This window comes from Phalaenopsis equestris, unplaced genomic scaffold (assembly GCF_001263595.1).
Source record: "Phalaenopsis equestris unplaced genomic scaffold, ASM126359v1 Scaffold000804, whole genome shotgun sequence".
In the NCBI taxonomy this organism is placed as follows: Eukaryota; Viridiplantae; Streptophyta; class Magnoliopsida; order Asparagales; family Orchidaceae; genus Phalaenopsis; species Phalaenopsis equestris.
Genome location: NW_018165244.1, coordinates 150,022 through 162,610, shown reverse-complemented (window position 1 = coordinate 162,610; position 12,589 = coordinate 150,022). Strand labels below are relative to the sequence as shown.

The following is a 12,589-nucleotide window of genomic DNA, read 5'->3' as shown; positions in this document are numbered from 1 at the left end:
TGAAACTTGTATAAGTATTTCTAAGACTTATACGAATAATAGGTTGAATACTCTGAAGCTATAGATGATTTAAGACGTTTAAGAAAACAAGTCAATTATGTATAATTTCAAATCTTGACAAATATTTCTTGTACTAAATTTCACAACAATCCTAGTTTAAAATATCATGTAAACGCTTAAAATTTTATAAAAAGTTATAAACTTAAGTGAATGCATGTGCTCCAACCAATATATTGAATGTTAAAATATGAAGTTCATGAATGTTGAACGGGCTAAATAGGTCGTCTTATCTATAGAATAGGGTTGTAAGTCTCGCCCAACTAGTCTGATCTTTCTTTTCACAATGCTGGAGTTAAAGATTCTAGTAATATCAAAATAAACATTCAAATTTTAAAATAAGAATTATTTAGTCCAAATTAATTAGTTTACTCCTTGCAAAAGCAGGATTCGACATGCCTCATATCTTAAAAGTCTAAACTAACAAAGCTAAATAACCCCGTCAAATATAAAAGTTTAAAATGTTCAACTCCCCGATGATAGCCGAGTTGATAGAATATTTCAACTAGATAGGCCTACTTTCAAAATTAAGTTTCAAAATTTATCTGAATATATTCAAATGACATGTAGCAGAATCTGATCCTCTGTTAGAGGGATAGAGTCAACAGAGTTCAAAGATAAACAATTCTCTGATGATGGTTGAATTGACAAAAGATTTTAACCGGATGGCTCTATCTTAAAATTGTATTTCAAAGTCTATTTTGAATTCAATTATTTAAATTCTTTAACCTAATCTTCTATAAGCGAGACAGAATCAACATGGTTGAAATAATAAACAATTTCCCGATGATGGTCGAGTTAATAATATATTTCAATCGAAGGGGCTTATTTTTAAAATTAAGTTTCAAAATCTATTTGAATAAATTCAGTTTACATTTAGCTGAACCCGATCCTCTATAAGTGGGACAGAGCCGACAAGTTTCAAAGATAAATAATTTATTAATAATGGTTGAATAGATGGAAGAATTCAACTTGAAGGGTCTATTTTAAAATTATGCTTCAAAGTTTATTTTAAATGCAATTATTTAAATTATTGAATTTGATCCTCTATAAGTGGGATAGAGTCGACATGGTTCAAAAAATATATAATTCTCCAATGATTGTTGAGTTGATTGAAGATTTCAACAAGAGAGATCTATTTTCAAAATTAAATTTCAAAATCAATTTGAATAAATTTAAATGATATATATGAACCCAATCTTCTGTAAGCAAAATAGAGTTGACAAGGTTCATATGCAATCGTGTGTCAATACTTAACCCAATCTTTTACAAGGATTAAAGTTCACAAAGTTTAAATCAGGCAATCAAAATCTTCGATGATGGTTGTGTTGATTGAAAATCTCAACTAAAGGGGTCAATCTTTAAAATCAAAGTTTCCAAAATAACCAACTAATATATATATAAAATTTAATCACTTAAAAGCTAAAAAAATCCATCCTCCCTCTGCAACTGTTTGTCGAAAATGACAAATTTCTGACTGAATTCAGCTAAAAACGATTTAATGTAATATTAAGTGTATCCCTATATTCACAATTGAAGCAACCTAATGTAAATAAAGATGTGCCTCATGTTTTCTATCTGCATAGTTTTACCGTCAAATAGCACCACAAAGTAACGGTTACAACCAGAGCCCTCTGACCAAGTGGTTGCCGCTAAAGTGTACCATTATATTACGATCACGGCTAGCACGTATATGTTCCCCAACGTCTTTATATCCTTTGGGTTGTGAACTAGAAGGATACAATTGATTGGAATAAGTCTTTTGTTTGCAAAAATCAACTTAAATGTATCACCTTAAACAAACATCCACCCCAAATCAACAAAAACCCCTTGGACATCACAGCCCATGGTTGTTGGCAAGTATCATTCAGTCGGGTTAGGTCGACTACCTCCTCTGGCTAAGCAAATTAGGGACCCCAATGATCCAAGACAATGAAATCATGAAATCTTAATCTGGTTTAGTAATTGTTTCAATTTTACAACTTAAATCATAAGTCTGCAACTATTATATAATGAATACTCAATTTTTAATGACTAGCCTTAATTGAAGTGTTCTCCTGTTATCAGAAGGGGTAATTAACCGTTAAGGCTTGCGCCTATGGGAAATCTCAAATTCAAGATCAAAAAGTTCTCACAAAAATAAGGGCAAAATCTCTAGGTAATGTCTTATCTACAATCTGATTTGTCTTCTGAAAATTTGACCCTACAAACCTCTCTAAACAAATAATAAATAAATAAATGCAAAGAGTATGGGAAGCAGTCGGAATATTTGGAGCCCACAACAAGGGCCAAAATGCGCATGCTAGAGCTGCTCGGCTTGATTCAGTCCTCCACACCTATCCTTCCCTATTTGAATTTTTTATTTAAATTAAACATATAATTAATACTGAATAGATAAACATATATATATATATATATATATATATGTCTATCGTTGCTAAAATCCTTGCATCATGTTTTCTAAAACAAACAATCAATCTAACATTAATTTATTTATTTAAATAAAAACTCAAAAGTTATCATAAATCTTTTGCCCCTTCCGTCATCACGCACAGGCTCCCCCATCATCTTCCTCTGCACATGAGCACAGTGCACTTAGTCGCTCGACCTTTCCTCTTCTCCTTCACTCTTCTTCTTCAATTTTGTAAAGGGAAGGTTAAAAAATCTCCCTCGCACAAGAAGAGAAGCACGGTATTGCCTTCCTCAGATCGGCAATGGCGTCGCATGCAAATTCTTCAGCTTCCCTCTTCACCTTTGAAAGGCAGCTAGGCACGGGATCTCAACTCCTACGCCGCTCGTACACGATGCCACTTCCTCCTTTTACGCGCAAGCATCACGTCGTTGCCTCCTTCGGCTAAGCCTTGGCATCGAATCTCAAGAATGAAAAGCAGTAACCGCTCGATCCCAAACGAGGTCTCAACTAGGGTTACGTATATAAGGTACAAAACTTCCTCCCCACTTCTCTCATGGTCTCTCTCTCGTTCTTCCCTTCGGTTCCAAAGCTCTCGCTTCCCTCCCACCTCGCTTTTGGTTCGATTTGAACTACGTCCGTCTCTTAAGAAGGGAATGTCGAGATGGACGCTTCCAAAACAGCTCATGTGAAATAAATTTTTAATTTTAATTAACTGCTATTATTATTATTGTTATTACTACTTAAAATTTCAGTTATTACATTGTTATTATTGTTGTTGTAGATGCATTAAAAATGAAGAAAACAGGATCATCATTAAATTTAAGCAAAACAAAGATGAAAATAATTTAAAAAATCTTAATAAAACTTTATAAAAAATAATTTTGGAAGAGCATAATGAATAACTTATATGATTATAAGATAGATTGATCCAAAATAGTAAAGCAAAATTGGCTTAAAAAAATGTATCGAGTAAGGTTTTAGGGATAATATAGTGATTTGGTTAACAAATCCTTTTGATAGAACTTTAAAGACATTGGATAACAAATCATTGGAGAAAAAACATTTGGTAGTGATTTTTAAGAGTAAAAGGGATATTTAAGAATTTGTTAATTATAAAAGAATTAAACTTATGAGTCATAAAATGAGGCTATAGGATAGTGTAATGAAACCATGGTTTACAAAGTTGAAGTCAATTTGGAGAGTCAATTTGATTTTCATGCTACGAAGATATATTATGGACGCGTTTTAAGTTGAGACAATTATTAAAGAACTATAAGCAGCAAATAGATTATCTCCCTATGGGTTTAATTGATCGTATGAAATAAATTAAGTATCGCAATAATTGATTTAGTAAATGTTAAAATGGAAAGTATGCATCAAAAGCAGGCTAGCATTATGAAAGATATGTATAATAAAAAATTAACTAATATTAAAGGTACTTGCGCAGAAACTAAAGAGATTTAATTATAATTGATTACTTCAAACATCATGATGATACTTACAAAAGATATTTAAAGCGAAGAGTCTTAAGGTAAATTTTTTGCAAATGAAAGAGTTCTAAGAGAAGGCAGGGTTTAAGAATGCAGAATCGGTAACTAAATTGTTCTGATTTAGCAAGGTGAGGCATATTCCTTGAGACGGATGAAGGCGTAAGCCTCAAAATAAAATTAAAAAATATTTTATAAAAATAAAAAAATTATAAATATAACATAAATCATTGTTATATAATTTTGTTTACTATCATAAAGACATAAACCACATATCTTAATCTTAAATATTTAAAAATAAAAAAAAAAAGTTTGAAATGTGATTCTAAGTAATGATTCACTAAAAATTTAAATACTCCACAAGGATCGAGATTCATAGTTGTTAATCCTCATTTTCTTTATCTTCAAAAAAATCATCATAGTTATCATCTTATAATGCGTCATTTGAAGTTTCCAAATCATCATGAATCACTACAATTTTCTTATTAATCTCTATATCAATTGATATTAATCCAATATAATTTAAAATAAAAGAAAAAACTAATAACAAAATCAAATAATCATATTTAATTTATCTCTTGACCTTTTGGAGGTATTTTATCAGATATATTAAATATAAGTATCATATAATATGTATATTATATAATAATAATAATAAAAATAATAATAATAATAATAATAATAATAAAAATAAAAATAATAATAATAATAATGTAATGTAATTTTCGTATAACAATGAGATCTTAACTTTTAAGGCATTTTATATGTACTTTGGCGCATCGAAGCATACACCTCGAAAGCCTTTTCAAGAAGAGAAGAAACATCTACTAAAATAAATTTAAAAGTAACAACAATGAAGAAAATTTTCACATAAAAGAAAACTTATAATTAGTAGAAGGAATATTGAGTATATGATATGCAATTTTAGTAACTATGATATTAATACTATCAATCAATATAATTGAAGAATGAGATGATATCTAGGTGTGATAGTTTTAAGTACTTTATATCGATTATAATAAAAATGAAGATATAGATGTGAATATAACATATAGAATTAAAACTAAATGACTAAAATAGAGAACTGTTTCAAAACTACTATAGCATAAGTGAGATATCATTGAGATAAAAGTAAAATTTATAAAATTGATGTAAAAAAATATGAATGTTGGATGGTAAAAAGGAAAGATGCCTAGTTTGAGGGAAAAAAAATGAGAAATTAAAGATGAAAATGTGGCAAAACTACGAAGGATAAATTAAAAAATGATTATATAAGATATATGACTAAGGTGAAATACACTCAAAATAAGATAATTAAAAATAGATTTACGTGGTTTAGACACATATAATGAAAAGTGAGAATTGCTATCATTAGGCAAGAAGATAAAATGAAAGTTAGAGGATTAAGAAATAGAAAGAGGTGAGGCTATGATTGCATTGACAGGTTGCTCAAAATGACTTGCATAGAATTGATGTGATGCATCAAACAAAAAAAATTAAGAATGAATCAGACATAAGAATCATAAAGTCAATCCCAAATAGCTGTGATAATACTAATGATGATCATGACGATGATGATGATGAGAAATATCATGAAGTACAAACAGTAACAAAGAAAATGAGTAGTGCGAGGTCTGTAATATAGCTTCTGTAATATCTTCTAAGAAAATACAGAAGAATCCAACTATTATCCAGTTTAAATGATCCTACCTTAACGTAAGAACCTAAAACCTAGATTGTTTCCCTGAAAATATAAATGATTGCAAAAACACAAAAATAGCAACTGCTTAAAAAAAGAAAAAGGTATGTTTGTAAGACAATAAGTATTATAAAAACTTATTAAAGAGAAGATATGGTGTTATAATAGCCTATGACACAAACGGCATCAAAAGCAAATTAAGATATAAAAATAATTTTGAAAATCTAAATGAATACATAATATTCGTCACATAGAAAAATTTATCCAGAGATCTTGCTTACATGCTCTCCATTGTACATTCTATTGATTTTCTCTTTCAGATGAGCTGCCTGCTATAACAAAAAATCAGAAGAATTAGTGGAATATATCAGTTCACAAGAGCAATATTTGAAGAAACAAAGAAAATAGCACCTCTGCCAATTTCAAAAGTTTCTCCAATGTTTCCTGGTCTGCACACTGCCGGGAGTAGTCCAAAATTATCCCATCATACTCCCTGTAGAGAATTTATAAGCAAATCAAAGAGGATAAATGAAAATTCTTAACGCGATATAAAGTCCTTGTAAACTAGTCCATTCAAAAAATTAAATGTTGCTTCATAATTAGATAAATTAACGACATAGAAAAAACATCATACGCCGTCATTAACTTGCAACGGTCAACATCACCCATGAGATCACGCAAGTGCGTTCTTTTTATCTCCTCCGCGTGTTTCTGCATAATGATGTACATAATGTTGAATAATATTGAAGTCAAACTAAGAGCTAGAATAGAAGAAACATGCCTTCAAGTCTTGCCATTCAACCGCATCACATATCAGAACAGGCGACATTACAATCTGCAACCTTCAAGTAAAATACTTAAAATTTTCATCAATAATCTCAGCTTGATTAGTAAATGCACACAATTATAAATTTAAGGAATTCTGAAAGTGCGGAGATTATATATATATATATATAAAAAAGAAATCGACAAAGTTGACTGCACAATCACCAAAAAGAAAAGGGGATTGACTGCAACATGAAGCAAGAAAGGAAAAGAAGCAAGTCACAAAAAATCAAAGAGATGTGATATGCTACAAGCATTCAGAATGTCTGGTTACGGATTTAGAGCAGGATTTAAGCTGGATTTAACTAAATCTTTGCAAGACGGTCATTTTGGACCAAATAAAGCCTCGGATTTGAAAAATTCGGATTTCATGGATTTCGGGCTTAAATCCCGGATTTACTAAAGCCCGTGAATCGGTGGATTTAGTAAATCTCGGAGGAGCGCTACGCGCGACAAAAAAGACGTGAAGTTACCTTCCTCGATGGTTTCGGGTAGGAGAGGAGCGGAAGAACGAGAAAAATGGGAGTTTTGAGTCACGGTAAGCCGCGATCCCGTAGTTGCGTTCCCAGCTAACTCCAATTGCGACTGTATCGCGAGGGTTCGGCCACGAAGGAGATGGTAACAAAGAGAAGGGGAGGGAAATGCGAGGGTTTTGGGGAGAGAGGATTGATGTAGGAGGGGATTTTAAAGCACAAAAAACATTCATTCTCTCCCACTTCGTCAAAATAATCAATACACCCAATTTATACCCGACTGCAAGTTTCTCCAGAATTAGGCATCGGAAAGATTTGATCGTTCATTACGAGATGAAACATCAGCGTACTGCATTGAATGCCAGAAAGTATTCAGACCAGGAGAATTGCTGGTTGGAAGGGCTTACCTTATCGCGAGGGAGGAAAGAAGAAGTTTGAGCGCCTATTCGTAACCCGCTCCAGGTGGCCCTGGTTTCTCGTTTTATATATATATTCTGATTGTTTCTTCATTGAATCGGATATTCCCTACTCGAGGAGAAATTTTGCAAGATGCTCTCCGGGGTGTGGCATATGACAAAATTATGTTTTGTCAATGTGTTTCAAAAGTTGGGTTTTATTATTGAACCTGACTACGGGTGTGTTTGAAGTAGTTGGTGTTTAATTAGATAAGTCATTTATCTGAAACGCGGACTATAGGATTCGACCTGTGTTTCGCATTTAGTGTAAAAAATCAATTGTATTTTCAGATAAGCTACTCAAACGCAGTTTTTAAATCGTGAGACAGCGTTTTGAAAATATGCCCCAAACGGAGCCTAAGTGACGTGGTTACAAGAAAATTATGATATGATTTTTTCAAAAAAAAAAATAATAATAGTGATCGCAGTTTTTTTATGAATAACTTCTTTTGCAACAGCTTCAGTTTTTTTATGAATAGCTTCTTTTGCAACTGCTTCATAATTTTTTCTTCAAACAGTTGCAGCTGTCCCAAACAGCCATTGGGATCACTTCTTATTTTTAGTATGTTTGTTTCTGGTTTTTTTTTAATTTCTGTTTTTAGAAAATGTGTTTGGTACTGTTATAATTATGTATTTTTAAAAATATAAAATATAAAATATGTTTGGTTGGTTTTTTTTTAAAAGAAAAACTTATATTTTTTTATAAATTTGTTGGGTTCACATGCGCTCCAGTATTAATCTTTGTCGCTCATAGCGTATACGACGTCTTCCTTGCTCCACCCAGCACGAAGCATTACCTGTGGGTTGTCGGCTCGCGACAGGCGACTAGCGGCCGGCGACAGCGGTAGAGGTGGAAGCGACGGGTGAACAACGACGGTGGACATCAGGGGCGGCGAGGCGTCCAGTGGTGGGAGGCCAGCAGCACTAATGGGTCAGGCAAAGATTTGTTTTGGTGTTTTGAAAACAGACAAAAATATATTTTCTTTCTGTTTTTAGTATTTTAAATAGAGGTGTTTTCCCAAAAAATGAGAAACAAAAATAAAAACCTTATTTTTATGTTTGTTTCCTATTTTTTTAATTTTTAAAAACAAAAAACAAAAATTGATTCCAAACAGCCCCTTAGTTTATTTTATTGATTAAAAACTTGCTACCGAAATGAAATTAACCAAGTGTAACATGTAAAACTAGTTTTCTAATTTTTTTTGGAAATTTGAGGGACACAACCAAATTTTTTGTTTGTTTGGTGTGGTTGCACGGAAGCGGAGCTACAACGCACCTCGAATTCTACCATTTGAATAGTGCATTAATTTGACATTTTAAATAACATTGTGTCATAATGGTGTTTTTACGTCGTGGGTACGTTCAAGTTTTTTCACTGGGTTACTATTATCTCTAGCCTCTTATATCCTTGTTTTGCCCTCATTCCGCTCTACCCTCTCGAGCTTCACTGTCATACAGCGAAGGATCTTGTACAAGGAGCCTTCAATCTTAGTTCTTTGTTTTTCTTATCTCCCATCTCTGCCCCATTCTCTCTAGAGGTGTCTTTGATCTCTTCCCAAATTTTTGTGGGTATATTTTTGTCATTTTTTAAATCACTTGCATTTTGTGTTATTTCAATTAGTTATGCATCGATATTTCATGGTTTGATTCTTTGACGTTGCCTTTGTGTTGGTTTGGACTATCAGCCATAAATGTTTTTGATATTTTCTTTGTTGGTTTCGGTTAGCTATGTCATTACATCTGTGTTGGTTTGCCTTTAGGAGATATCTAGTGGTTTGTATTTTCTGTGAGCATATTTTATCCGTCTAAGTTGTTTTGCATTTTTGGAGATATGTTATTCTGTGTGGGGATTCCATCATGTTTGTGTGAGTTCGATTTATTCGTTGGGAGTGTGGGGAAGTGAATTTTATGCACTTAGTGAGTAGTAGATTATGGTGGATGCTAGCATGTGTGCATTATGATGAGTTATGGTAGTTATGTTTTATGGGAGTTTGCTCTCTTTTGTATTTCACTCTCTCTGTCATTGCCACTGTGATGGTTTGGAGCTCTTTGTCTTAAACCTTGTTATTATTTTCATAGGGTGTTGGTTTGCATTTGTGAGATGTGTGGTGGTTTGCCTTTTCTGTGGGCATTTCTAATTGAACTTTGTGTTGGTTTGCATCTGGGAGAGAATTCATCTCTGTGGGGGTTTGATAATGTATGTTAGGGTTCAATCTCTTAGTTGGGAATGTGAGGATGTGAAAGTTATGCATTTGGTGTGTAGTGAATTATGGTGGATACTAGTTCACATTTGTTTTTCTACGTTATGGTGGCTATTTTCTGTGGGGTTCAATCTCTCTTTTGTCTTTCACCCTCTCTATCATTTCCATTGTGATGCTTTAAAGCACCCTGCCCTAAAATTCTTGTTGTTTTCTCTGTGTTGCTTTGCATTTGGGAGATATTTGGTTGTTTGCATTATCTGTGAGCATTTCTTATCTGATTGATGTCGTGGTTTGCATTTGGAAGAGATGTACTTCTTTGTGGGGGTTCGATCTCTCTTGTAAATGTGAGGATGTAAAAGATGCATTTGGTGAGTACTGAATTATGGTGGATACTACTTCATGTGTGCTTTGTTGTGTTATGGTGGCAATGTGTTGTGGGGTTCGATTTCTATTATGTTTTCTCTCACTTTGTCATTTGATATAAAACAAACTTTGTTTACATTTGTGGGAGTTCATTTTTTTATGTATTTACATTAATATGGAAGTTTGTAGATTGTTGGTAGCCATCTATGTGCCTATTTCACTGTTGACGCATGACTTGCCTATGTTGTTTATATGGTAATATCGTTGTTTAAACATTGTCAACCATTTTTCTTTTTCTTTCCTTGAAATTATAGATTTAAATGGTAAAGACAAGAGAAAGTGGAGCTTCTATAATGTGGGAAAGAGATACAAAGATGATATTTGTAATCTATGTTTTAATGAAGATGAATTGAGAAATAGGCCAATAATGTTTTTAACAAAGATGGAAGGCATAACATAATAAAAAAATTTAGACAAAGAATTAAAAGAGAGTATGTTAGGATAAAATAAAAATAATAATTTATACCAATTGAAGAAAGATTAGAAATTATTGAAAGAATTAAGGCGAGGAGCTACATGTTTTGTCGGGATCACACAAAGCGGATTATTAATGCACATAACTTTTATGGAAGGAAAGATTAGAGGTACAATTGTGTTTTAGCTAAGCAATTCTACATATTTTATGTTAAACAATTGTATAAATCAATATTTCATATTTTATGTCACTTATAGGTCGTACCAAACATAGAAAAAATTTTAAATTTAGTGGCATTGACCAAGATTAGAAGAGAAGCTAGATGAAATGTTTAGCGGTCATTGCCACTGGTGATCAAGGATGAGCATTGATGTATCTAAACTTGTAACTTCAGAAGCATAGATCCAACTTAAGTGAAGGATCCATACATACTTGTTGGATTTAGTCATACAAGACGACAACCATTTTTAGGGCCCAGGGTGTATTCTTACAAAATCAGATTTTTTAGTTAGTTTCTGCATGTAATACTATTCTCTATTAAAAAATTATTACTCTTGAAGACTCCACATTTCATGGCACACCCAAAGAGATTTTAAATGATTCTAGACATGTCATATTTTAAGCTATATTTTATTTATCATATTTTATAATTTATTTTAAATATATTAAATCAATGTAAACATCTTAGAGGATTGCATTAGTGTTATCGACACAACACATATTGATGCACATGTACCTCCAAATGAAAATGTTTGGTATATCATCCAGTGTGACTTACCACCACAGAATGTTTAGGTTACAAGTGATTTCAATATATGTTTCAACTTTGTAATGCTTGGATGGAAAGTCAGTGCACAAGATTATTATTTTTTTACTTTTTTTTGGTGCAAAATAGCCATTATAATTTTCTTAAGTCACCTCAAAGTTAGAAATAATAAACAAAAAAATTATAATTTATTTGCTAGTATGTATAACTAAATTTATTTATATGCCAGAAAATACTATATGATTGATGTGAGTTTTCTCTTAAATTTTGGGTTTTTAAGCTATATCCTGACATAAGATATCACCTCACAAATTTTGAACAAGAAAGCCAACTACTTCGAGGAAAAAAATAAATATTTAACAAGCACACTCTTCTCAATAGGATGTTATTGAGAAAACATTTGGATGGTCGTGGGGGTGTGTTTTAAGGCCTTTTTTCCGAGATTTTTAAGTTTGGAGGGTTATGACGAGATATACGACTTTAAGAGTTCTTTTTTATGACCTTTATGTTGCTACGGTTTTTGACATAAATGAGTTTGGTATCAAGGCAACAAAGATCCCTTACTTTTTCAATCATATCACTGTAGGGGTTCTTATAGAGGACATTTATATCGATATGCTTCTGTGACACATAAATTTTTATTATTACATGGTTAGAAGCAACCAAGATTCCCTTTCTTTAATGTCTTCTATTTTTTTTAATGACATATTCTTCATTAATTTATAATTGCTCTGAGACCTCACTTTTTTATAAGTCTTTATCATTGTATATTTATTAGTTTATTACTTAATTTTTCTTATAACTTTATCATTGTACTATTAATGGAATCTCATTTTTATGTTTGGGGTTTTCAAATTTTCAAAAAATATAATCTAGAGGACTTCTATCATTTCCAGAGTCTTATTGTTGACCTCACTTTTGGTTTAGGTCTAGAAAACTTCTTTAGTAGCCTAGGTCTAGCCATAGGACTTTCCTATTGACTAATCTTAGAAAATTAGAAGAGGTACCCCACCATTAGAAATTCAAAGCCTTTCTCTTTACTCAACTTGAAGTTTCACATATTGATCTTAACTTCTAGCATTTAATAGGTAAGATCATTGTGAGAGGATTCAAGAAGAGTTCTTATAGGGTTACTTGGCCTTAGGATTGACCCTGGGTGTTGGTTTGGAGTTAGGATACACAATATCCTCATAATATTCTAGCTAAAACCAATCCATAAGGACCCAAAATGAGGATTTCATTGATCCATGGTTCATTTAGAATGAATATCTATCCAATTCTATGTGAAATGCCTAACTTGGTCTTCTGCTCCTAGGCGCCTCCAAATTACCTAACTGCCCTTGGGACCCAAATTTGGCTAATATTCCCAAATTTT

General features: G+C 32.3%; 1 protein-coding gene across 5 annotated transcripts in view; it reads right to left on the bottom strand.

Annotated features, from left to right (window-relative positions):
- The window catches only part of LOC110031398 (glucose-6-phosphate isomerase, cytosolic), a 70,660-nt gene extending 63,205 nt beyond the window's left edge, over positions 1-7,455 (bottom strand). The window contains exons 1-5 of one of the 5 annotated variants that reach the window (XM_020734573.1): positions 7,362-7,455; positions 6,438-6,498; positions 6,291-6,367; positions 6,068-6,149; positions 5,938-5,988 (exon numbers count right to left, since the gene is read on the bottom strand). In XM_020734573.1, coding sequence (XP_020590232.1) covers positions 5,938-5,988; positions 6,068-6,149; positions 6,291-6,367; positions 6,438-6,485 — 258 coding nt within the window. In that variant the 5' untranslated portion in view covers positions 6,486-6,498; positions 7,362-7,455. The other 4 variants (XM_020734575.1, XM_020734571.1, XM_020734572.1 and 1 more) reach the window with 4 other exon arrangements.
- Between the last annotated feature and the right edge of the window lie 5,134 nt (positions 7,456-12,589).